Source organism: Delphinus delphis, chromosome 3 (assembly GCF_949987515.2).
Source record: "Delphinus delphis chromosome 3, mDelDel1.2, whole genome shotgun sequence".
Lineage (NCBI taxonomy): Eukaryota > Metazoa > Chordata > Mammalia > Artiodactyla > Delphinidae > Delphinus > Delphinus delphis.
The window spans coordinates 26,779,758-26,806,836 of record NC_082685.1 but is presented as its reverse complement, the minus strand read 5'-3'; the positions used below and the strand labels follow the sequence as shown (position 1 = coordinate 26,806,836).

At 43.0% G+C, this 27,079-nt stretch overlaps 1 protein-coding gene across 1 annotated transcript in view; it reads left to right on the top strand.

The window, feature by feature from the left end:
• KCNIP1 (potassium voltage-gated channel interacting protein 1) overlaps nucleotides 1–27,079 on the top strand; it is a 224,304-nt gene that overhangs the window by 193,587 nt on the left and 3,638 nt on the right. The window contains exons 2-6 of the mRNA XM_060006800.1: nucleotides 18,949–19,073; nucleotides 19,833–19,902; nucleotides 21,298–21,368; nucleotides 22,096–22,203; nucleotides 26,497–26,601. Coding sequence (XP_059862783.1) covers nucleotides 18,949–19,073; nucleotides 19,833–19,902; nucleotides 21,298–21,368; nucleotides 22,096–22,203; nucleotides 26,497–26,601 — 479 coding nt within the window. The remainder of the gene's footprint in view (nucleotides 1–18,948; nucleotides 19,074–19,832; nucleotides 19,903–21,297; nucleotides 21,369–22,095; nucleotides 22,204–26,496; nucleotides 26,602–27,079) is intronic.

The window sequence follows — 27,079 nt, the reverse complement described above, 5'->3', positions numbered from 1 at the left end:
TGAGACCTGGGTTAGATCACATCCAAGTGACAAAGTTGGGATTTCAACCCAGTTTGATGTGGTTATAAAGCTCACACAATATAACACAGCAGTTAAGAACATGGGTTTTTGGCATCAAGCACACCTGGATTTGAGTCTCAGGTCTGTCATTTACTAACTGTGTGGCCTTGGGCAGATTCCCTTACATCTCTGAGTCTCAGGTTCTTTGTCTTTAAAAGGGTAGCTCACAGGGTTTGGGAAGGGTTACGTGAGATAATATACATGAAGCCCTAGATGCTGGGCTGGTACCTAGGAAATGCTTCTGAAATGTCAGCTACTATTCTGACCAATGGAAGACCCTCCCCCCTCATTCCCACCCCCTGATATCTGAAAAATGCCTCCTCTAGACTAGAGGGCACCCTGTCCAAACCGCTGCTTCTAGCCGGGCTGTGTCTCTTTTCTTCATAGGTCAGGGAAGAGTTATCAGAAGCTGTTTATCACCTGCTGTTTATCACCTGCTCCATGCCAGTTGCATCTTTATTCATCAACTTATTGAAATCTCACAAGAGCCCTAAAATGTAGAGATGGTTTCTACTGTTTCCCAGTGTTAAAACTGAGATTGATGAATCTAACATGTTGCCAAGGCTACACAAAGATTCCCCAAGCCAGAGGTGCTCCATCCTCATCTGCCCACCCCCAATACCAGGGCTTCCGAGGTGTTCCACATTTGTTCTTTAAGTCGACTTAAAAATAACCTTCATGGATTTCTCCTTTTTAGAACTTTGTACTTAGTCATTGCAGAAAGTTTAACAAATACACGTATAACAGCCATCCAAACCCCAACCTTCACAGATAGCCACTGCTAAAATTTTTATATATGATATGCTAGAGATAGGTAGATAGATAGACAGATAGACAGAAATTTCCTATTTTATAAAGCCTTCTTTTTTCCACTTCTAGGAATATTTCTGAGAAATGATATGAAATATGTACAGGGTTACCCACATCCTTAATCCTGGTCCCATTGCTTCCTAGCTTCCTAGACTTTGCTTCAATAATTATTACATCTCTTTTGCATATTTAATCTCTCCATTTTAATTACAACTACTAGGACCTGTTTCCCCCTTCAGGGTCATGGGCCAACTAACATAAGAATAAAGAAGGAAGTTACTGATTAGCTAGAGAACAATCTTAACAGTCCTAGGAGATTTTCTTCAGCTTTAGTTTTCTTGACGCCATGGAGTCAGGTCTCCAGCCAAGCCTGACTCAGCCTATGGCATTCTAAACAGGAATAACCATGCCCCTTGGCATTCCAGCTGAAACTTCAAATATCTCAAATTGTAGGTATAATTATTAACTGATAGAGAGAAAAAGACTTTCCTCCCTTTCCCTCACTTGCAGAGAGCTGGGACCAAATCTAAGGTCTCAGTCCTGCTTGTTTAACAGAGGCTCTCTATTGCAAGGAGCCAGCAAGGACAGGAAGGATGCAAAGCCATCAGGCAGAGACCTGCACTGCAAAGCCACTCTCCATGCAGTCCCAGCAAGTGGGGAGGGGTCAAGGATGCATCAGTTCTTTTATGATTAACATCAGCCCTCATTGGGTGATTAATATTATAACTCATAACTCTCCACTGGCTTCTCAAAAAGAGAAAACCCTCTGTACTGTACTTGCTTTGCTGTGTGCCACTCCTAAAACTGTTCACATGGGCCCCAAGCCTGGCACAATATGGTCCATGCCCACCTCACACTCCTCTGTCCCTTATTCACCACGTCCCAGCCTCCAGATGTACTGCGGGGCTTTCTGTCATCTCCTAGATGCAGATGTCACCTCCCAGAGCAGGCCTCTCTTCTTCCCACCGCAGACTCCTTGGAGAGGCTGTTCCTTCCCTCTGCCCTCACTCTCCACCTGGCCATCCCCTTCCCGGCCTTCTGGACTGCTACAGAGAAGCCCTGCAGTTACAGCTAGGTCTTTCTGTTTAAGTTCCTATGACATCCCCTACCTTTCCTTTGTTTTTCCTTCACTTTGCTTAGTTGTAATTCAGAGATCATTCGCTTAATCTCTACCTTCACCCCAGGACACACATCACCCCTGTTCCCATTGGATTGGCCAACACCAGTCACATGATCATACCTAACTTCAAAGGAGCAGGAAGTTCATCCAAAGGAGCAGGAAGTGCTTGGAAGGAGAACCAAAAGTAGTTTGTGATGAGCACCAGTGACCATCACAATATAATGTTTTGTTTGAAAAAACTTTGATTCCACAAAAACATCACAACAAACACAACTAGACCCATTGCACTACAAAACACCGATTGCACTGGGCCAGACTTAACTAGGACCAGCTTCCCAATGAAATAAATGGCATCTACTTACATTATCCCACTCAAAATGTAATGTTTTTAACCAAAACATTAAAATTATAATAGCAATCCATACATATAGCTTAAAAAAATATTTCAAATGGTAACAAAGCTGTAAAGTGAAAAGGAAAGTGTGCCTTCTCCTGCAGTGTCCCCACCCCGTAATCCCGTAGAATTGACTGCTATAGACAGAATTTATCAGGTCTCGAGATGAAGGTGGGGGGCCTGGGAAGGCTTCACAGAGAAGGCACATGCAGAAGCTGTTTGGGTTTCTTATATTTGAGACTTAATTTTCAAAGACTTCTATGATCCAACTTAAGCTTTACTGTAAGCCACTTTGAGACTTATGTCTAATGATGAGAAATACTGTTTCTCTCAGAAGGGCTGGGAATTCCAAGCCACAGCTCCAATCTGGGAAGTTTCATCAAAGCATCGCTCCAAGCATAGCAGTTGCCACCCACCACTCAGATTAAATAGCTTCAGAGCCCTGTGACCCACTAATGCATATTCACAAACTAACTCAGCTAATTAACCCTGGCTCCTTCATCCTCTTAATCTACAAAAGCCTTCCAGTTGGCCAACCCTGGCTAATGGAGTGTTATGTGGGCTCTTTGTAGGTTGCACCCCTCTCATAGCCAAGCAAAGACACCTATTAGAAAGCTGAGGCCCCTGCACTAAAGTGAGGAGGGGACTTCACTGAGTGCCTTCTACAAGTCAGGTGCTTTCTGTGCAGGGGTTCCTCTGATTCCAACAGCCTGGGAGATGGGTGGTACTGTGCCCATTTCACTGTGAGTCTCAGAATACAGAACTTGCTCAGGCTCGTCCACTATGAAGCGGCAGGGCTGGGATTCAGACCTGACTATTTTGGAGGCAAAGCTTACCATTATTCCCCACTTACTGATGCCTAATTGGGTTGCCGCCTTCCCCGACCACCCTGTATAAAATAGTGCCTCCCGTGACCCATTTCTCTAGTCCTGTAACCCTGCTTTATCGTCATTCACAGGACACATCACCACCTCTGTTCACTTCTTTATCCCCAGTGCCTGGAAGAGTGACTGGCATCTAGTAGGCACTCAGTAATTATTTGTTGAAGGGGTAAATAGTGCTGTGAAAAAAATACTGGATTGCCAGAAGGACTGACCTGAGTTCAATCCTGCTCTGCCAGGAATCCAGTGTGTGACCTTGGACAAGTCCGGTTCCCTCTCTGGGCCCCGGGAGCCATATCTGTGAAGTTAGAGGGCAGGATCAGTGTACCTCTCCGTAACTCATATGCTCTGGGACTTCTACAACTTGTCACCCATAGTGAAGGTTACCCTCATACTCAGAAACAGGAAACAAAATTAGAAATGCTAAATGGATGGCAGAGTTTGAGGCAGGGGAAGTTATGGGGAGAAAAAGCCTGAAGCCACTTGGTGTCTTCCCTCCTGCCACAGACTGGGCTCTGTAAATCCTCATGTGCAGAAAGTGCGGGAAGCTTGGGTAGAGGAATGTAGCCCCTGATTTGCTGAGACAGAGGAACAAACACAAAGACACAGGAGTGGGCCCAGGGGAGACCCATAGGGTGGTTCTTTATGCCAGTAAGTATCTGACTGTCAATCAGATGATGAGATTAGTCTTTGCACTTCTACTCACCATCTTGATAACCTCAGGGATGTCTCATAAGATCTCTGGTTCCATTTCTCTTAATAAAAGGGAATAATAATATTTTCTCTGAACCTCAGTTTTCTCCTCTGTAAAATGAAAATAATATAACACGTATCTCACAGGAGCTAAGCGATGTGAAGAGTGCTCTGTAAAATAGAAGGCTGAAATGTACTGAAACAGAACCTGTATGTCAACCCCATTCTTGATGCATGTGATGTTAGCAGCACAGAAGCATCATCTAAGGACACAGCCTGAATCTGCACAAAGGTCCTCTCTAATCACAGGGCACCCTTTTTTTCTCCATGTAGCCTGGAACCCCAAAAATGAAATTCGGTCACGTTTCTAGAATATCACAAAACACACAAAAGTCACTTGGAAAAACATGGTATGGGGTAGGAGAGAGGGGCTGTTAAACAGGACCACAGACTCAGGCAGTTAATGTAAATGAATGATGATAGATAACAACCCTCCCTTGGTCTTAGCGTTGGAGAGGTAATAGGGAGTAGTAGGGTCTGCGGTTTACTAGAGTACACTTGCTCTGTCTAGAGCGAGCAGCTTCTCCTCCGCTCCAGCCAGTTGTGCTATGGGATAATGCAGGCCTGCAGAGCTGTAACTTCAGATTTCTAGAGAGAAGCCAAAATCCATATTTTATGTGAAATAAATGTTGGCAAAATTCACATTTAGAAGGAGTGAGATAACAACTGTACCCCGTGGACTGCCAGATTGTGATTTCTGAACTAAACTGTCAAATGATGGAATTAGCCACTAAATTAGCCAGCTGCTTTCCAGATAGTGTCTTGGCTGCTGTCTTGGGACTCTTAATGTAATTCCCATTCAGCTCCTAATAGCTCTACACACTTTTAGCAAATAATGAGCCCTTACTATTCACCTACTATATGCAAAGCAGATACTAGACATCATATAGTAGGATACTAAAAACAAAACAAAAATAAGGACAAGACATAGTCTCCCTACCCCCACTCCACCTCACCTCACTCCTGTAAATGTAAACTGCAACACCCAAAGGTAGATTCTGATAGCTACTGGGTGATTGTTCAGAGATAAGAAGTGCTTCAGGAGTTTGGACAGACCGAGAGCTTTCCATGTGGTGGGTTTTGGGAGCTGCCCGGAGGAGATGGCTCTTAGGTTTCAAGGGTGCCTGGGATTGCGATCAGCTGATCACATGCTTTGGCAGAGATGGGGGTCCACATACCAGTAGAATCTGCAGCTATTGCAAAAGATCCATGCCGTGTAGTTGTGGGGAATTGTTCTGGAAAGCTAAACTGGGCCCCCAGGAGAGACTCTTCAACGCCAGCTGGGGAATCTGGGCTTTATCCTGAAGATTCAGCAGAGAGGTGGTGGGTTGTACTGGGGTGAATTTGATGGAGAGGGACCCCCTTATCCTGCTTTCTCGAGGATGAGAAGTCTGGGGGTAGGCTCCAGGGGCCCCTCCAGTTTCGACTCTTCACCTCTTGTGTTTTATTTCAGTCCACACAGAATAAACAAGCAGGACGGAGCTTCCCCAGACAGTCTCATGCAGGCTGTGCTTAAGTGGGGCTGTGCAGGGGGTAGGGGTGGGGCTGTGGGGTGGAGGAGGCCTTCGTGGTAATGACCTGGATCCTGAAACAATTCAGAGAGGCAGCAGGGCTTTTTTAACAGGCAGTCTTTCCTTTTTTTTAACGATGGTTTCATTTTACATTTTTATTGGCCCTGCACTGATTGTTCTCGGGCTCTCTGATGGGATATGAGATGTACTGACATTTATAGAAATCAAAACATTAATAAATCACGAAGTTCATAACGTCTGATTTGCTTCTAAATGAGACAGAACTATTATCACCATAAAGTTGCACATAAAATAGGCCCAATTGTGATGTACTGTGTAGTCTAATCAAAGGCATTTGAGTGAATAACCTTTCCACCAAAGAAGGAAACAATCAAAGCTGAATAACTTCATTAATAATTCAAGGTGTGTCTGCCAAGTCTTCATTTATTAAGTGCACGGTTAACAGGCTTCCGAGCTGAGTCCTGGAGATGACACCTTGCCACCTTCTCCCTGCCTCTGGGCAGGCAGGCAGACATTCTCAGACAACCTGGCTGCAGTCCTTGCATCTGGCAGCTCCTGTTCCAGTTGAGGGTAACATCCAATTCCCTTCTCCAGCTACGAAATGGACCATAGCAAGGCACACTGTGTCTGTATTATTAAGGGCAGAGGGCATAGAGCCATGTAATAACTCCAAGGGAGAAGAGGCAGGAAATTTTCTCAATGACCGGCAGTTATTATGTCTATTTGCTAACAGCACAGGCCCTGCATTTCTGGTGTCCACCACCCACAGAAACTCTGCCCTGTTTCCTGGCTGTCTGCAGACCGAGATGCTTAACAGCACTTTCATCCAGAGTCTTGTGTTTGCTTATGTCCATTGCAGTTAATATAGAATGATAATATTCGCTTTAGCTAGTTAACGTCCAACCTGAACTGGCAACTGGGTGCCTATCTGACAGAGTAAATCACAGAACAAGAAAATTTTCCTATATCGAAGAGAAGCACACGTAATTAACTAGATCCATCAGAAAAGTTGTAATCATGACCTAGAAAGTGTCTAACAGACAGGATTATTGGATTCTGCTGTTGAGAATGACCCTTAAAATCACAATCTTAATACACTAGAAGGCGGGAATAACATTTTTGTGCACCTGCTGTATGCAGAGAGCACTTTATATATCTTATCTCTTTAGATTCGCAGCTACAAGATGGGTATGATTATAACTCAAATTAGCCTAATGACCACATACCTCCTAGGGACAGTGAGATGATTAGATCAATTCTAAAACTATTAGCGTGCTCTCTGAGCTCACCAAGACAGGCACTTACTATGAGGATGCATTAATACTGAATTCCAGAGAAAGCTCACTTGGCCAGTCTCCATTATTTCCCTGCTTGTGATTATTCTATATGGCATACAGGAGTTTATTTTTCCACTAACAAAGAAAGGGTTTATTTGGTTGGGTTACAGGGGCTAAACCTACTCTGTGAAATTGAGTATTTCACGAATATTGAACGGGTTTTCAGGTCTTTAGTACACGAATTTGGGATAGTTGAGCGTAAGACAGCTCTTCTAAAATAGTAGCTAGAATGTGATGGAGTCAGGTCATACTGGTGAATCATGGGTTTCACTTCCCAAATCCATATTCAGTGACTTCATGTTGATAGTCTGAATGAGGCTGTGATGGGAATATTTGCACCAAGGATATTGGAAAATTGTGTCAAGCAGGCTTCTCCCCCACTCCCCCAAGAGCCAGTTGTTAAACACTTACCAGCGCATCAAAGCAAGCCCTCTGCTTGGAAACCGTCACTCAGGAAGTTGTCAAGTTATCTGGGTGGCAGTTAACTACTCTTCAAAAAGCAGACTGAAAGACTGACACCTTAGCCTGACCTTGATCCAATGACTTTCCATGAATGAGAAAATTCTATGCCAACTTGAGATAAATCTTATTCACATGGCAATTTTACTTTTCCTTTGAGTAATTCCTTCAGCCTCTCTCTGTACCTTCATTTTTCCATCTTAATACTAAAAGCATCTAGACACTGTTTTTTCCTCTTCCTCATTTGCAATAAATCATTTTAGCCTCCCAGTCAAGAGAAGTAACAAAATCCCACCCATGTAATCCTCTGATTTCCTGCAGAAATATTCTAGAACCACTCATCCTGTGTAGTATGCCCTCTGTCCCCAAAGCAGGGCAGCCACTGCTCATTAACTGACAGTCCCCATGTGCTGGAACTTCCGAGCAATGTCCAGCTGAGACCAAAGGAGACATGGTGGGAGGTTTCCCCACTACTTCCTGAATACTAGCTGGTGGCAGGATATAACTACTTCCCCCGTAGAGCTGTAGAAACTGCTGGAGCTACCTAAATAAATCATCAAAAGTTTCATCCTGGGACACTTTTTCCAGACAAAGAGGTCCACTTACAACATTATATAGAGATTTTCGCTTGTGTCTGAGACACTGCAGTGAACCTGACATTTATTTCTACTCTGCAGCCTGGTCGGGGGCTTAGCTGGACAGAAGTGTTTGCTTTGGAGATGAGGAGACACAAGAGTCCCTAATAGATGTAGCCTTGCTCCTTGTCCTGAAATACTGTTTAGGGCTCCTTCTTCCTGCCAACCCTGGGATGTAGGTGACTTACTTCTTTCCCAGGAGTTTCTTTGTTTTTTCCTTCTTGGTGAAAACTGTGTGAATGTTACACTGCCACACAATCAAAAGGACGGTGACTTACATCACAATCTGTGTAGTGATTTTGTGGACTTTTAATAATTGCATTACATTCCTGACAATTTCTACCACTACCACCACCCCCAAGAAGTGCAAGGTGCATCTGACATGCCCCTTCCACACACCCAGTGTGCTGATCTGAAGGCCACCCTCAAAAACACCCCCATTTGAGGAGAAAGGTCAGAGAACTGAAATACTTTCTCTCTGTCTCTCTCTCTCTATATATATATATGTACATATATACATACACACACACACATATATACATATATATATTTCAAGTATATATATTTTTTTTTCTTTTTTTTTTTTTTTTTTTTTTTTGCGGTACGCGGGCCTCTCACTGTTGTGGCCTCTCCCGTTGCGGAGCACAGGCTCCGGACGCGCAGGCTCAGCGGCCATGGCTCACGGGCTCAGCCGCTCTGCGGCATGTGGGATCCTCCCAGACCGGGGCACGAACCCGTGGCCCCTGCATCGGCAGGCGGACTCTCAACCACTGCGCCACCAGGGAAGCCCTAGATATTTTTTTTTTGAGACATTTCATCTGGAAAACCTCCCATCTGATGGAAGTAGCAATACTCAAATATTATTTTTGGTAGGACTCTGTTTTTTTCAGAACATTTTCAGGACTAAGGTGTAAATGAATGAGAAACATATAAATTCAATTTTGTTTAAAAGGGTCAGGAGGGTTTCAAGATTAAGAGAACCAATGCTTGGAGCAAAACATGATTTGAGTTTTATTGAACCAAGAAGACTGAAAAAAATGTCTGGAACACTCAGAAAAATCTTTATCAAGGCTCAGCACTCCTGGGACTCATCGTTAAGTTTATAAAATTCAGAGCTGATGAATTGTGTGTGTGTGTATCTGCTTGAGCTTATGACTCACCTCTAAGCCTTGGCTGTAAGAATCTCAGCTTCCAGGATTATACTTAAGGGTCCAAATGGAGCTTATTTCCCCCTCTGCTCCACACAGACACCAACAAGGATCTTCACCCCTGATTACCTGGGGGTAATTTGTCAATCAAAAGATGGTGTTAAAGTTGCCCGGAATAAACCAACAAACTATGTATAGGGGAGAGTAAAAAATTACATTTTCAAATGCCAGCATGCTATCACTAATATAGTCTCCAATGTAACGAACATAGTTTAGGCAACATTAAAAATGAATCTCTGGAAACACGAAAAATATGATAAAAGAGATAGCACAGCATTCAATTTCATGCACACTGTCACATAAATTATTTGCAGCTCGAGTATGTTATGCTCTTTTAAATTTCCCTCTGGGTACAGTTTTAATGGCATCCTACAAGTTTCAATGTCATATTTTCATTGTCATTTACTTCAAAATACTTTCTGATTTCCATGAGATCTCTTCTTTGATACATGGGACACTTAGGAATTAGAACCATGTTGCTTGATTTCCAAACATTTGGAGATTTCCTTGTTTTCTTTTTACTCTTGATTTCTTGTTTAATTTCCCTTTGGACAGAAAACATTCTGAATAATTTCAGTTCTTTGAGCTTTTTTGAGATTGGCTTTAGGAGCCAGGAGATGATCAATTTCGGTAAGTGTTCTATGTGCACTTGGAAAGGGTGTGTATTCTATGATTGTTGGGTAAAGAGATCCACATGTGTCAGTGAGGCCAAGTTTGTCCATTGTGTTGCTCATATCTTCTATACGCTTATTGATCTTTTGTTTTATCAGTTTCTGAGAGAGGTGTTTTAAAATCTCCAATTCTTTATGAATTTGCTATTTCTCCTTTTGGGTCTGTTAGCCTTTGCTTTATATGTATTTTCAAGTTATTCTTTTTTTTTTAATTTTTTAATTTATTTATTTATTTATTTTTGGCTGTGTTGGGTCTTCGTTTCTGTGCAAGGGCTTTCTATAGCTGCGGCAAGTGGGGGCCACTCTTCATCGCGGTGCGCGGGCCTCTCACTATCGCGGCCTCTCTTGTTGCGGCGCACAGGCTCCAGACGCGCAGGCTCAGTAGTTGTGGCTCACGGGCCTAGTTGCTCCGCGGCATGTGGGATCTTCCCAGACCAGGGCTCGAACCCGTGTCCCCTGCATCGGCAGGCAGATTCTCAACCACTGCGCCACCAGGGAAGCCCTCAAGTTATTCTTATTGCATACTAATTTAGAATTTTGTTATGTCTTCCTAGTGAAAACTTTTATTATGAAAACTCCCTCTTTCTCTCCAGCAAAGCTTCTTGCCTTAAAGTTTATTTTAGCTGATGTTAAAATAGCCATGACAGGATTTCTTGATTCTTATTTGCATGCTGTATCCTTTTACATTCTTTTAGTTTTGCCTTTGCTGTGTCTTTATGCTTGCAAGCAGCATTTAGTTAAGGTTTGGTTATAACTTGAAGATTGCTCTCTTGTATGGAAGATTTTCTATTTGTTTTTGTACTTCAGCAATTGTACTGTGATGTTCTTAGTGTGGTTTTTCTTTGTGATTATCTCCTTGAGGTTTGTAGTCTTGAATCTGTGGCTTGATTTACTATATCCATTTTTAAAATTCTCATTTATTTATCTCTTCAAATATTGCTTCAGCATCATTCTTTATCTCCTTCGTTTTTGGAACTCCAATTATACCTAAGTTAGAATTTTTCATCATGTCTTATGCTCTTATCTGTACTTCCCATTTTTTTCTCTCTTGTGCATCAGTAAGTATATTTTTCTCTCAACCTATCTACCAAATCATTAATTTTCTCTTCATCTGTGCATAACCTACCGATAAATTGGTCTATTTAGTTGCTGATTTTGTATAATACACTTTTCAGTTCTAGAATTTTAAACTTACTTTCTTGTATATATTCTGGTCCTCTGGTAGAATTCTTCACCTTTTTTATCTATTTTCTTGAGCATCTTTCATTATTATTTTAAAGCCCATGCTTGATTGGTCCAATATCTAAATCCCATAAATCTATTACTACATTGGTATATTCTATCTGTTTCTTTTGGTCCTGTCTCTTAATATGCCTGGCAAGTTTTCAATGAAAAGTGGACATTAGAATAAAAAATCTGTAAACTACCTAGCTGAGCCTTCAACTTCTAGGAGGTAACAGAGTAGGGGCAGATAAACTTAATCCAAACAGGGGCTGAGCTATCTTGAGGCTGGATTTCAATCTTTGTAAGGCCTGATCTATTTCTAACTTGTTCTTGCTCCTAGTATGTAATCCTTTAGGGGTCAAACTGAAAGCCTGGGTGTTTACCAGGAACCCTCCTCCTAGGAAGACCCAGAACTCCAGCACTTAACTCCCAACACTGTGAGCCTGCCCGAAGCTCTGTTTGGCCGTGGCTTTTGCTCAGTTTCTCTTGACCTGTGTCACTTAGGCATTAGCAAAAGCCTTGAGGGAATAAGCAGCTAGAGCTACCAGGCTCATTTCTCTGTGGCCCCTCCAGTCTGGGCCCCTCAAGTCCCGAATGTCTTTGGGGCACTGACCCAATTTTTGTCTTCCCAGATTGCTGAGAGTTCTGCTCACATTCTTTGTTTAGCAGACCATTTTAGCTCAGTTTCTCAATCTCATTACCCATGCCACTTTAAACGCACTTGAGTTAAAAAGCAGCATTGATTGTCAGACTCACTTTAATGAGTTTTTCTTCCCTCCAGAATCATGGCTTCTAAAGTTCAGGCTATCTTGGTAGCTCTCCAAACAGACATGATTTTCTTAATCCTCCTTTTCTAGCTTTTCTCAGTGGGAGGTCAGCTCTGCTACAATAAAGTTTACAATTCCAGGGCCTTTTCCTTTTCATATGCTGTTCCTTTGTCCCTCTTCCTTCAAGACTCAAAGAAATTATCACCTCCCCTTGAAATCTTCCCTGCGGCCCCTTCTGGTCTCCTCCATCCAAGTGGCATTAGTTAAGAGCTTCCTCCTCTTGGCTCCCAGTGTCTTAGCCATATCCACACTGCTTGGAATGATTTGCCAATGAAGAATTCCAGACCAGCAATTCACAATATTCTACAAACAGGAATATTATATTTGGCCCATGCTGTATGTATAAATGTTAAATTCATTGATTACAGCTAGGAATCAGGACACAAATCATCTTTTAATAGTAGCATCTCTTGAAAAATCTGAAGATCTGGACTCACCAGGCTTAAATTCTACGTGACAACAACTGGCTGCATAACAGCTATTTCCCTTTCATGGGGCAATGGCTCGCCAGTTCTCAGTCCCCACCACTCTCTATGGCTGTACATACATCATCCAATTCATCTAAATTACCTACCAACTAATATTGGCATTTGAGTTTGTAATTCTTGGTCTATGTGTGTGCCCTACCCATCAGTCTAAGAACTCCATGTGAACAGACATTATATCTTTTCATCTGTCTCCCAATACCTGTCACATCCCTGGCATGCCAGAGAAGCTCAGTCCATAGTTTTAGACATATCTCTGCAAGAATGCTGCTACCCTAGCATTTTTAGAGCAGTAAAACTATTCTGTAGGATACTATAATGGTGGATACATGGCATTAGACATTTGTCAAAACCTATAGAACTATACCACACAAAGAGTGAACTCACCTGTAAACTATGGGCTTTAATTAAAAATAATATATCAATCCTGGTTTTTCAATTGTAACAAATATACCACACCAATGCAAGATGTTAAAATAGGGGACACTGTGAGGGTGGGGTACATAAGAACTCTCTATTTTCTGTGCAATTTTTCTATAAACTTAAAACCATTCTAAAAATAACCTCTACTAGTAGGGCTTCCCTGGTGGCGCAGTGGTTGAGAGTCCGCCTGCTGATGCAGGGGACACGGGTTCGTGCCCCGGTCCGGGAAGATCCCACATGCTGCGGAGCGGCTAGGCCCGTGAGCCATGGCCGCTGAGCCTGCGCGTCCGGAGCCTGTGCTCCGCAACGGGAGAGGCCACAACAGTGAGAGGCCCGCGTACCACAAAATAAAAAACAACAAAAAAACCTCTACTAGAAAAACAAATAAATACAAATGCTACCTATCAGAGTGATAAAAGGGGGCAACTAAATCCAGCAAAATAAGTTTCTCCCATGGGATTCAGGTCAGGAGACAAGAGCAGAAATACTTACCAAAGGACACCCACCTATACCACCACTTTTAGGGGCAGCAGGAAAATAAGCCTTTCCTGCCTGGGGCTGTGGGTAAGGAGTGACTAAGACACACTTAAAGTGGTGGCTGGTCTGCCATATGCACTCTTGGTCAGGGATACTGGAAAGACAGGAGGAAGTTCACATAATAGCCTACAGAGGAAACTAGGCCGACCCCCAAATTGGTCCAAAAAGGCCAGCAGGAGAGCAGCAAAATAGAGCCTGTTTCCCACTCTCTGGGACCTGGATCCACCCTACTCCACCGTGCAATGGAGGATTTTCCAGGTCTGATGTTTTTCCTTATGTTTTACATTCTGTGTAATAGGGGATTTTGCCTTCAACCGCCCTGCCCACTCATCTGAATGTGCTAATTCATTTTTTCAGTAGCCCTTTTTCCCCTTCTGCATCTGTGTTACTTATGAAGCTTGAGAAGGAAAGAGAGAAGCAAAGAGTTGTAGATTGTAAGCTCCATGAGAGCAGGGTTGTTTCATTCACTGAGATGCACATAGTAGGTACTTCATTGATAGTTGTTGAGTGAGTGAATAAAGAATCCTGCAAGAATGCAGTTTCAAATCACAAAGTGGCAGAGCGTGGCAATGGGGCCTCCGTTGTGGAGGGTTATCTTATAAGCCACTCTTCAATCAAACATGCAGGTATTTCCAAGGCCCATCCACATCCGTTCATCCTCTGCCCCATGCCATCCCACCTCTCTTCGGGCTGCATGGCTGCGGGCGTGCTCAAGGAGCTCCCTGCTGGGAGCCGTGGGCACCGCAAGGTGACCCGTTGCTCTTACCTGTTCTGACCATGGGAGAAGGTCAGTTCCAGCTCTGCTAACAAGAGACTTCTTCGCATATGTCAAGCTGGATGGTGACCTGGACACCCTCAGAGCAGACTTTCCATGGAAACTAAAAGCGTGTTTTGCTTGTTTGATGAGTGGTTTTGGTAAAATGTTTTCTTACTTTTTCCTAGACATCGCCTGGTGGTATTACCAGTATCAGAGAGGTAAAAAAGTGTAAACTAACTTGACTACCTTGCTCACATTACTTTCAGCGGGAGAGCTTCTTAATCAAGTATATATTTTGTAATTAGTCTTCTCACTGACCAACTTTCTGGGCCCCTTAACAACAAACCCCACCTAAACAGAAAGAGTTGGAAACATTCTTTTAGAGACAAGTTACGGGAAAAATTTTGCTCCCCTTAAGAAACTGATATGTTTTTCTCTCACAGACAATAAGATACATGTAAAATCTCAGAGCCAATTTGTGGCTCAAGTGTAGGAACTGCTTAGAACAAATGACCTGGATTTCTACGTTCTCTTTTTCCCCCGTGGTCTCGACCTCCTCATCTAATCAATATTTTCTGAGGCAGTTTTTCCTATTACCTTATGTCTTTTTATTTTATTATATGTATTTCATATAATCAGCTTCAAGTCCTTTGTGAAACAAAGCAGAATGTGTTTAAATAAACAAACGGTGAGGGAGAGAGAGGCGGTAGCCTGGGTGATGTGAGGTAGGAGAATGGTAGTGGGTGGAAGGGCAAGTAGGTATAGATCAGGAGCCCAAAACTCAGACGCCTGCAGGACCAAGCAGGGAACACAACTGAAGTAAGTGAGCCGGGGGTGAACAGAGGGCACACTAGAGGCTTTCACTGCTCAGAGGGATCAGCCCCTGCTCAGCACTGATAAGCTGTTACCTTGTGAGAAGGTGAGACCAAAGTTGTCAGAGAATCCCATTTTCAAAGAGAAATCAGAAATCCAAACTTGTGCATGAATCTCTCAACTTTAAATGTTGGAAATTCCAAACAAAATTAAAACACATTTTATGGGCCAAACAAGACCTATCTTTGGACTGTGTTCATGCCAATGACCAACACTTTTGTAACCTCAAAACTAAATGGGTGGTTACACAATCCAATCCAGAGACCCCATGACGGAGAAAATATTTCCAGTACAGGAAGGAGATGGTCACAGCCATGGTCTTTGGTCGTGTAATGGTTATGGACCTAACAGAGGAGACCCTCAGCAGAGAGAAGACCAAAGACTTGGGCCGTCCTATTGCTCATAGTCTAAGGGCCTCACTTGTACACGGGCACAGAGCTTGTCAAGAGCAGAACTACTGCAAGGATGGTTACAATCAATTTGCAGTTTTGTGCTCGAGGGAAGCAGAAGCCATTGTAGAGGCACATGGAAGCCAGATCTATAAAACAGGCCCTGGACTGGCTGGATTTGAGGTCCAGTCCTGTCACCAGCTGGCTCTGTCACCTAGGACTCAGGCAAAGCCAGTTAGTGACAGAGTGTGGAAGATATCTCCCATGCTAGAAGTCCTCAACATGGGCTCCATGTGTTTGAAAGATACAGGAACTCATGGAAAGTACAGGCAAAATGCCATGGTTAGGTGCATTTTCTTTTTCTAAGAGGGCCTATTGCTTTCATCCACACTCAGAAGAGTCTGTGACCCCAAAACATTAAGGTCCACATAATCTGAATCATCTCCTCCAAACTCTCCTTCAGTCTGGGAATTACCTGTGTAGCATCCTCTACAGTTGGTTATTCTAGCTTGCTTTAACTGCCCCCAGTGATAGATTGTTCGTCACTTTTTAAGGTACTTATAGTTAGAAAACTCTTGATCTGTTAGGACCCCCATCTTCCTAATATTCTGATGGAGAGGGTAATGTTCTCCCACTTCCCACCACACACAAAGTTTTAGTGGGGCGACGGGCATGAAAACATTTTACAGAGCAAAAGTAGTTTACAAACAAAAGGTATTCTGATTTACTCTTGTTAGGTAGTGATCACCATTGTATTAGATCTCTGGGTTAATTTTTATCTTTATCATCCAAACTCAACCTGACTTAGTAACTGGCTCAACATTATTTTTAATAATAAAAATAATAATAACAAGCAACACTTGGCCTCAGAAACTCTTAACAAACCTCAGAAGAAACTGTCAAGGAGGCTCGCATCTGTTAATTCTGTTTCCTCTTCCTCCAACCAGAGAGCTGGGCCACACCCCCCTTCCCTTAGTGGGACCGCCTGGATAGCACTCAGAGGCTCCCTGGGGGAAAGCAAGGATTTTAAAACCTCCACAGCCCCTTTCAGAGTTTCTTCAGAATATATTTACAGTGGCCAGAACCACGAAGCATACAGAGAAAGAGAAGGGAGAGCTGATGTGAGGGCAAAGAATGCTTAAATTATGCAGAAGCCATTGTAGAGGCACCCATACGGTTGCTACAAGTGTAGGCAAATTAAATTAGTGTTTTCCATTCCCAAATCATGACCATGAGAGTCACAATCAGCACATTTTTATAAAGGAATGATTAAATTTGAGAACAGAGTATATCCCACATTACTGAGGGAAAGTACCATTTCATGAAATGGTACTCTATTTCATGAAACCCTTGCTTCAAAACATTTTATAAAATTTTCCCTTTATGTATACTGGATTGTGATGTCAATTGTAATTCTTACTATGAAACACAGTAAAAAGAAATTCAAGAACCACTGGTTGAAGCCCCTAACACCCACCGTGCGGGCGATTTCCCAGCATCAACATCTTGAATCCCAAATATGTAAATTTCCTTCAGCAACTGATGTTACCATAGTCTGACAATTAGAGGGTGATGAAGAAGCAAAACAAAACAAAAGCTTGGCAGTCAATATTCAGATGTTACAGAATCTCTTCGATACAGAAACTGATCCTGCTGGTCAGACAGTAAACAAACCAGTTCTATCTTAATGAAGTGGTTTTAATATTTGATATATCTATAACCAGTGCATTCTTAAGGAAAGAGACAGTTACCAAGTGCAGTTTCTGAGTCAGAAAGATTCTCTCAAATTTCTGCAAAGAGATTTCCCTGAGCTTGTGAAGAATCTAATCACAGTCAATACTGAAAAAAAAAATCTTTTAAGCTTCTGGATAAGATAAACTCGGAAATGTATACTAGATGCCTTCAAAAATACACCTTTTCTTCCAAAAATACATTTGTGTCTTCCTTATTTACATTTTAATATAACTTTCATCTCTTTTCAGGGTTAAACATCTGTGCATTTTTAAAAATAAAATTGCTATTAAATCTAATGCTAGGAAATTTAAACCAACAACTTGAATTCTAATTTTAAATGAGTTGAAAATATATGTGAGTATTCTGAATTAGACTTACGTGGGGTTTTTTGTTTGTTTGAGAATGCTGCAGTATTTAAGTAATTGCTACTTAACTTGTTAGCTAGAAACATAACAGTATTTAAAGGCTCTATTCAAATTATAAGGAAATTGGCCACTTCCAGCTGTTTTGCGTAAACAGAGTCTTATTTATATTGAATAATCTGCTTTACTCTCTGTAGGATAAGATGATATATATTTCCCAGTATGTAAGAAAGATGACAGTTGGGAATTGTTACCAGGTTCTTCTGTCTCTCCCTTGGAACCTTACCCAAACGTCCATTACCTTAGAGAGGAGATAAAAGATATAAACTCACTTTGACGGATTCCTTTTGCATTGAGATCAGCGTCTCAAAGGAAAAGTGACAATTGCGGAGAGAATCTGATGCAAAAAGACTGACACTGGCTAGGGAAGTGCACACAGTGTAATACACCTGCTCATCCTGTTCTATCAGATAGAAACTCAGCCTGTCCTCACTCTCCATCATCATGGAGTGATGCCCATCTCATGACTACTCTTGCCAGCCCCTATTTACAGTTGTTCAATACATGGATTTGGTGATACCTGCATGGCAACAATGGGCCAAGAAGGTTAGATGGAGGAAAACACTCACTTACCTTCTGTGATGGTAAAACGTTGTAAGTTACACTTATTTAGATTTTGTGATCCTACAGTAGGAGATGGACAGAGCAATGGGATACTTTAAATGACACTTTCTAAATACCTGGTGCAAAATTATATTGCATTGTATAATAGTATGTGTAGGAGGGATAAACTACTACTTAAAACAACTGTTTTTAGAGCTCTTCAAATACTTCAGAAGCTTTCATTTATATAAAGTAGCTCCCATTTAAGTCATTTTCCTATTATTTAAGAATGTCTGGTAGGTATTACAGTACCGGGAAGTGCATTCATATTTTTAAATTAATACTTAACATGCTGTAATTTGTACTTTTTGCCAAATCAAGCTAGTCTTCCTCTAGTTTCCTAAATGGTGAGAGTGTACTCTATGGTTTTTTATGAATTTGTCTCCCTTTGCTGTTTGGAGGATGTTAGTCAATCTGCTCACTTACCTGTGTCTCTAGAATATTCAGATGGTTCAATGGGCAGCAAACTGAAGATGCAGAGCAGTTATTTTGAAAGAAAAGGAAACGTTTTCATGTGGACTTATCTTTAGCACTTCTGCCCTCATCTCCACTTGGAACACATTTATCTCCAAGGCTGAAGCTCCCTCCCTAGGTGGTATCCGACACAGCTGGAGTAATGGCTGGACTGATGGTAAGACAGAAAGTGACTGAGCGGGGAGGCGGGGTTCAAAGCAGGAAGGTCATCTGCAGTGTGACCCCCCAGCCCATGAACCTACGTCTCAGGTCGCCACACCACCCTTTTGACAGCCCAGACTGTGGGCTGACGAGTGACCACCAAGGTTCGTTGCTTCAATGCCATCTCCTCTGGTTCCAGATAAGATTGAAGACGAGTTGGAGATGACCATGGTTTGCCATCGGCCTGAGGGACTGGAGCAGCTTGAGGCCCAGACCAACTTCACCAAGAGGGAGCTGCAAGTCCTTTATCGAGGCTTCAAAAATGTAAGACCCACAGGGCCTCTGAAGGCCCCGGCAGGATCTCCCATTTGGGACTAAGCTCTCCCAAATGCCAAAGGGACCCATCGGAGAGATTTTTGCACATGTGTAGTTGTAAAAGGAAGGCCAAATCTATAAAGGAAACAGGAGAGCAAGGTCACCTGGCTAGAGGAAGATGCCAGGCAAGAATGAGGCAGTCTCAGTAGATGGGAAATTGGCCAACAGCCCAGAGACTTCACAGGATTGCACAGCCTTGGCCCAGATACCAGCCTTAGCGTAACCCATTCACACTGTCAATACTGTTAGTGCCCCAGAAATGATGGGATTTAGGTCTGCTGCTAACCAAGCTCACAGACTGAAGTACAAGCCTGATAGCCAATGTATTAATTTACCTCAGTTTCATATATTTAACCTCATGGTAGCCTTGCTGGAAAGGTACTGGTAGCCCCATTTTACAGGTAAGGACACTGAGAATCAGAGACTGACTCACTCCAAGTTACAAAGCTTAGAAGGGGCTGAGCCAGGATCCAAACCCAGGTCTTTCTAATCCCAAAGCCCAGACTCTTTCCACCTCACAGTGCCCGTTCTCTGATGACATCTCATCATTTTGCAAAGCAGCTTCAGTCCTAAGGTGGAACTATCTCCCAGCCACTCACCTTGGAGATACGGAGGTGCACAGGTGGTTGCCCGGTCCCCGCCCACCAGGGATCACAAGGAACCCCAAGGCTCTCAGACAGTCCCGCTAACTCTCTCCCCTTCACACAGGAGTGCCCCAGTGGTATGGTCAACGAAGAAACATTCAAGCAGATCTACGCCCAGTTTTTCCCGCATGGAGGTGAGTCCGATCTTGAAACAGATCCCTCCTGGCTCCCTCTCTTCATCCCCTGGCAGCCTTCCTTCCTCCAAGTTCATACTTCCTTGTTATCTGCCTCCTCCTCAAGGTTGGGGAGAACGAGCAGAATTCCTCCCTTATTGCAGGGTGTGGAATTCACTGAAGCTTTAGCAGAAAAGAGCTCTGAAAATGGACCTTCTCCCAGAGAGGAGAGTGATAAAGCAATATCACAAAATGTCCTAACAGCTCTATAAAGCTGGTATTGTTATCTGCGACCCGGGCAACTACGTCTCAGAGAGGCTAAGCAGCTCACGGAAGATTGCACAGCTAGTGAGTGGCAGACCAGAATTAGATCCCAAAGTGTCTGTCTAAAGCTTTGCCAATATAGGCCTACCATTGTGCTATACTCCATCCTTTCCTTAAAACAGCTTTCCTTGAAAAAGAACTTTAGTAAATACCAGAGACTATAAAAATAAAGGAGTCCAAAAAGATGCAGGTTGAATAAAATTGTGCTTATAAATCAGGTTAGCAAGTGTGCCAGGCTCACAGCCGCTATGTCATTCTGCCTGACTCCTGCAGGAACCTGCTCTGACCCCACGGGTCTGGGGCATCAGAGGCTCTCCCTGTGGCTTCAATGTGTCACATGCCAACTTACTTCCTGCCCCAGGAGCCTTCTCCTGCAGGACCCCTTCCCCGGATCCTGATGAAACAGAGATCCAAGTGTCCCAGACACTTCTTGGGCTCCGTTTCTCATGGACCTCTTCAGCAGCCTTCTTAGGTGTGGGACCCAGTACAGGACCACTCTCCCAGCTGGGGGCAGCTTCACCCCATGCAGGCCCCAGAACCGATGTTTGTTGAGTCCTATAGAGCCACTCTTATATTGAGTTTTTACTGTGTGGCAGGCTGGTTGATGGTTTTGATGTTATGGCTATATGAAAAGTTTAACATTGTGCAGAGATGGGAAGGTGAAGCTCAGAGAGGTTGTGTTAGATGCCTGGGGTTACACAGCTAGGTAGCTCTCCAAGACCAGGTCTGTCTGCTCCCTAATGGGTGCTCATTCCATGGCATTGTGCTGCCACTCAGAAGAGCATCTTCTCCACACAAGTCCCGTGTCATTCATCCAACAAGAATTATACACATAGAGAGGCAGGAGCGTCTCTCTCTGGGGATGGCTAGACTTAGGAGCAAGGGCCTGTCTCAGCTCTTGCCAGAACTTCCCACCTAAACCCCAGAAAAGCCAAACGGGTCCCAGGTCACAGCAGCAGTTTTTCCCACTCTGTAATCTTCTCCCTTCTATCACCCTAGCATCATTCTCTTCTCTTTCTTACTGTTTTTAAGTGATTTCCCCTCTGCAGGACCCCTGCTCCCATCACCTGCTTTTCCTTCTGTGCCTTGCAGATGCCAGCACGTATGCCCATTACCTCTTCCATGCCTTCGACACCACGCAGACGGGCTCGGTGAAGTTCGAGGTATGCTTGTCTCTGAGAGGCCCCGGGTCCCCATCACTCTTCCTCTAAACCATGGAGATGTTGGGAGGAGTGGACCATCAAATGCTTCAGTCCTTTACCATTTAACAAGGATTTCCTGAAGATAGAAGAAGCAACTGCCCTTACCCTCCAGGAACTCAGGACCTCAGGGACTAACAATAACAGTCTAATCGGTCACATGTACACCGCGCTGACCATGCTGCAATCTCTGTACTTAGTGCTCTGCATGTATTAACTCATTTAATCCTCACAGTAACCCTAACAAGGTAGGGTTCTATTATTTATTATCAGTTTACAGAAGAGGAAATTAAGGCAGAGAGAGATTGAGTTGCTTTCCCAAGTTCAAACAGTAAGTGGTAAAGGAGGGCTTTGAACTCAGGTGGTATGTTTCCAGAGTCCATGTTCTTAGCCACCAGATGATACCACCACTTGTACAATAATCGTAGCCATGCGATAAGGCAACAGTAGGTGTCAGCACACACTGAGCTCCGTTCTTCCTCCAGAAGCTCCTTCCCAAAAATGGGGCAAGGTAGGCAGTGGAAGGGGGGTGGGGCTGTTCACTGAGCTTGGCCACATCCTTCTGGGGACAGAGGACCTGGGAGATACCATTCTGTAAAAGAAGTCACAGAGTCTGACCCAAAGACAGAGCTTCACCCCCCCCCCCCATGGCTTGGTGGTTAATGTCTCTCATGCCTCTTCCACTTCTCAGGACTTTGTAACTGCTCTGTCGATTTTACTGAGAGGAACCGTCCATGAGAAACTAAGGTGGACATTTAATTTGTATGACATCAATAAAGATGGATACATAAACAAAGAGGTAAGTGAGCTGAGGCCAGGGGCATGCGAGAGCTACAGGGAAGGCACCTAATTAGAGAGAGAACAGCCTTAGTCATGAGGATGAAATGGTCCAAACGAGGAGGGATCTGCTTTGGGGCAGAGGTGGTTCCCGACAAAATGAAGGTCACCTTTGACCTCCCCCATTGCCCTACCCTGCCCTGTCCACGGGCACTCAAGAAAGGATTAAGCAGATTCATTCACTCTCACTTATTCAATGCACATTCTAAAGGGGGTATAAATAATTTATTTCAGTGTAGAGTAACTCCTCCCACGGGAATTTGCATTTTAACAGGTTAACAGCCACACGTTAAAGGTAAAAACTGGAATAGTAGCATTGCAGGCATCACCTAGAAGAGAAAAGGGAGATCTTTGAGGAAGAGGAGATTCCAGTTGAATCATAGCCACAACCTATTTTGCCTACTAATAAAACCTCAGAAGGGGGGTCAGGTGCAGCCATCTCTAAATAAATCATCACAAATAAATTTCTGAATCTTCAATGCTTGACACTCTTAGAGCCTCAAAGTATATGTGGTATCTAGATAGTGAAATACCCACAGGTCTATCTCAAAACTCACTTTGGTATCTACTGTATCCTGGCATCTCAGTCAAAGCTTGGATTTAGCATCTTATAGCATCCCACTTCCTGAGCTCCTGTGTGCCAGGTACAGTGCCTGGAGTTACAAATGTCATCTCTAATCCTCACCTCAACCCTGCAGGTTTCTCTCCAATTCTCATTCCTCATTCATTCAGTCATGGATTTGCTCAACATATATTTGAGGGCTTATTAGATGTTCTAGGTGCTGAAGATAAAGTGGTGAACAGTCCCCAAAATGTGAAAATCCTAATATCCACTAATAGCAGATGTGGTAAGAATTCCAGTAAATACATATAATGGAATGACAGGTGGCCATTTAAAACCATGTAAGAGCAATCAGAAAAAAAAATTGTATGTTACATTACATTTTAAAAATCACTATACAGTAGTATGTATAATATTATCTCAACTTTGTAAATAATTAAATGCTTCTATATATACTCAATATCTTATACTCCAAAATATTCAAATACTACTTTACAAAATATATAAGGAAAGGACCCTAAAATGAGACTTATAACAAGATCTTCAACCTTGATTCAACCATTATTCCATCACTGAATAATCTTACTAACTCCTGCTCCCTTTTTTTAATTTGCAAACTAGACAAAACTGTCCCCATTAATACCCATCAGACCTTTCTGGATGGCAGGATTAATAAAGTACTCCTTAAAAGGAAAAGAAAGTGTGAATAAGCAGCATCTTAGAAAAGATAGCTGGATCTTCCCCAGGCAGTCATTTGGAAATAGTTTCATCAAAACTGTAGGCAATGAAAATCCTGAGAGAGCAATCAAAATTTATCTTTAAGTCCGCCTGCCGATGCAGGGGAAACGGGTTCGTGCCCCGGTCTGGGAGGATCCCACATGCCGCGGAGCGGCTGGGCCCGTGAGCCATGGCCGCTGAGCCTGCGCGTCCGGAGCCTGTGCTCCGCAACGGGAGAGGCCACAACAGTGAGAGACCCGCGTACCAAAAAAAAAAAAAAAAAAAAAAATGGGAGTGCTATTTAAAAAAAAGAAAAGATGGGGGGCGGGGTATGTCAAAAGACCACAGAAGTCAGCCTGAAGGAGTTCCCAACAGCCAAAGCCAGAACAATTTGAGCAACAAAATACAAATTGATAGTTTGGGTTATAACCTATAAAATAAAGTAAATGTCCATGAGTCCTAACTAATATATATGTACAAATAATATATTATGTATTTAAATATATAATAAATATGTATTTAAATCAGTGAATACATAAACAAGTGGGGGAGGGGAAGGACAACTCTTCCTTAAAGAAGAATTCCAATTAATAAACATAGAAGGAATAAAGGAAATACAAAATCCCCATTAAGCAAACATTACAGTAATACTTTTTGCAGGCAAGATCCACTAACAGATTCTAAGATCAGTGGAGAAGCTTGACAGGCACCACCTTAATCAAGTGATCAAGGTTAACATCGCCAGTAATAAGACATAGCAACACCATGTACCTCTTCGATATGTTGCACCAAGAAGGATATAACATCACTTCTACGGTATTCTTGTCAAAAATGCATAAGTTCAGTCTAATCATAAGACAACCAGGGACTAACCCAAACTGAGAGACATTCTACAAAATAACTGACCAGTACTCATATCAAAAGAGTCATGGTCTCCAAAGACAAAGACAGAATGAGGCACCGTCACAGATCAGAGGAGACTAAGGAGACACAACAACTGAATGTGACGTGGGATCCTTGAACATAAAAAGGCATTGGAGAAAAAACTGATGGAGCTTGAATAAGCTCTATAGTTTAATAGTTTTGTGGCATTGTTTATAGTGTTGTACTTACTAGTATTGTAGCATTATTACTTTCCTAGCTTTCATCATTGTGCTGTGGTTATACAAGTCGTTAGCATTAGGGGAAGCTGGGTCAAAGGTATACATGAATGCTCTGTACTATTTTTGCAAGTTTTGTGTAAGTCTAAAATGATTAATAATAGGTCAAAAAACAAAACAAAAACAATTAAATAAAATAAGCACATGGAATGAGGAGTAGCAGTAAGGAACCCAAGATAGAAGCTGGCCCCCGGGTCTCTGTAGACACTCCATCAGATATCCTGAAGACAAGACTGCCTTCCTACATTCTTTTCCCCCATTCCAAGTAGGGGATGGGGAAGCCCATGGAACACTACTTCTGGTCAGTGTGATCAGGAAAACACCACAGAACCACTCAACAGTGACTGGGCTCCCAGCCCATGGCAGGCATGGTGCCAGGGGCAGAGAACTTAGCAATGAAGGATCAAGCATGTGTCCTCAGAACTCACATTCTTGGGGAAACAGATCTATAGAGCAGTAAAAAGAACAAGTTAATTATTTTAATGTGTATGTGCTGATCACTTGTTCCATATCAATGAAAGATTAGAAAGAAAATATGAAAGAATTTGTCACATCTATCTGGGCCCATCAATCAAGAATGGTAATTTTTGCCTTTGTAGAAAGGGATCTTTTGGTTACAAAGCTAGAAAATCATCAACATAAACGAGCTTAAGCTGAGAGATTTCTTGTAAAGATGTAGGTAGTTTCTCTAAAAAGTCTTTTAAAAAATAATTTTTTAAAGTGAAAAAGAAGATATAGGTCGTTTGGTGTAACACATTTAATCCCCATTCAAGCTAGGAAGTTGTTAGTCTCCCCCCATGTCACACCAGTCTCCTCTTCTTATTCCTCTCTTTCCTCTCCCTCCTCCAGCATTGTCTTAGATCAAGTTGGTCACACTCTCCTCTGCAGGAATGATAGGTTCGGTTGGCAGCAACATGGGGGGTGGGGCGGGGCGGGGGGGAAAGACCTCAGAGGAGGTTTTAGTGGATAGGGTAACCATTCTCAGATGCTGCCTCTCTGGGGCTTCTCTTGGTCCCTGTTACTACCTCTGTCTTCTTCAACTGCTTTTCTCAGAGAGAGAGAGAGAGAGAGAGTGTTTGTGTGTGTGCACATGTGCTCGTGAGAATATTTCTCTGTCCTCCCCCGTGTCCCACCTCCCTTCTCCCTCTACTCTCCTCACTTCTCTTCTTTCTCTCCCTTTCTCCCAGAATTCCTCTCATCTCCTCTACTCCACCTGCTCCAGTCTACTCTTTATGGAAGTTCTTCCCTGTAATAGAATAATTTTCGGTGTCTGCTCTCCCCTGATCTCAGCTAAAACCTGGAAGTGGTTTGCCCATGGCACCAGCTCCAACTCTTCACTCAGACTTCTCAAGAGATAGAAATAGAGTGGCTCAGCTCTGTAGTTGGATGTCCACATTTGTTCCAATCAGCTGTGGTCACAGTGACAGGTCACCTGGTACAAACACAGCCACCCAGGCCAACCATTCAAAGGAATTATGGAGCGGAGACAGGGTCTTCCAGAAATGGGGTGTGGGCTGATCAGTACACGAATACGTCCGCTCAGATCCCACTTACAACCCCTCACTGAGGAATGCTCAGGAAGAGGCAAGCTACCCAAGAGCTTCTGACGACAAAGAGAATTTTCCACTGCCCTCTCTCTGGAAGGAGGCTCCCAGAATATAGCCCCTTCAGCTTGCTTTCTAACTCCCTCTCATCAGCTGAAGAAGTTCCTTTTAAACACTTTCATTCTCAAAGGAGACCAAGAGCCCCAGACTGTCACCCAGAGGAGCTTAACTTCCTGGTTCCCACCCTGTGTGCTTCTATGTCCCCTCTCCAGGAGATGATGGACATTGTCAAAGCCATCTATGACATGATGGGGAAATACACGTATCCTGTGCTTAAAGAAGATACTCCAAGGCAGCACGTGGATGTCTTCTTCCAGGTAAGAGCACACACCTGTGTGTGAGCTTTAAGCTCAACTTAGATCAGTCAACCCACGAGCCTCTGAGCAGTGGTTTGTGTCCAAGCCTGCACTACAGATGGTAGGAAACAGAAAAGAATTACAAGATATCTTGCCCTCCAGGAATAGATTATCTCATTAAATGGACAAGTATGCACTACAGAAGAGAATAAGGAAGAATATTATTAAGTATAAGTGGTAGAGTATGGACTCTAAATTCCATAAAAATGGTTGGGGGATCAGAGTAAACAGAGAAGACGTCATAAAGCACATCTGTGTAGGTGTTAAGCATTTGTGTCTGGGGAGTAAGGGGAAATCAGGTGGAAACCAGGGTGGCTTGGAAACTGGGGTGAGCTCTTTAGACCGAAGAGTTTAGCCTTGCTCTGGTAAAAAGTAGGTGCTGTTAGTCCGTGAATAGAAGAGTGGCAAAATCTTAATGGTGTGCTAATAAAAAAAATTA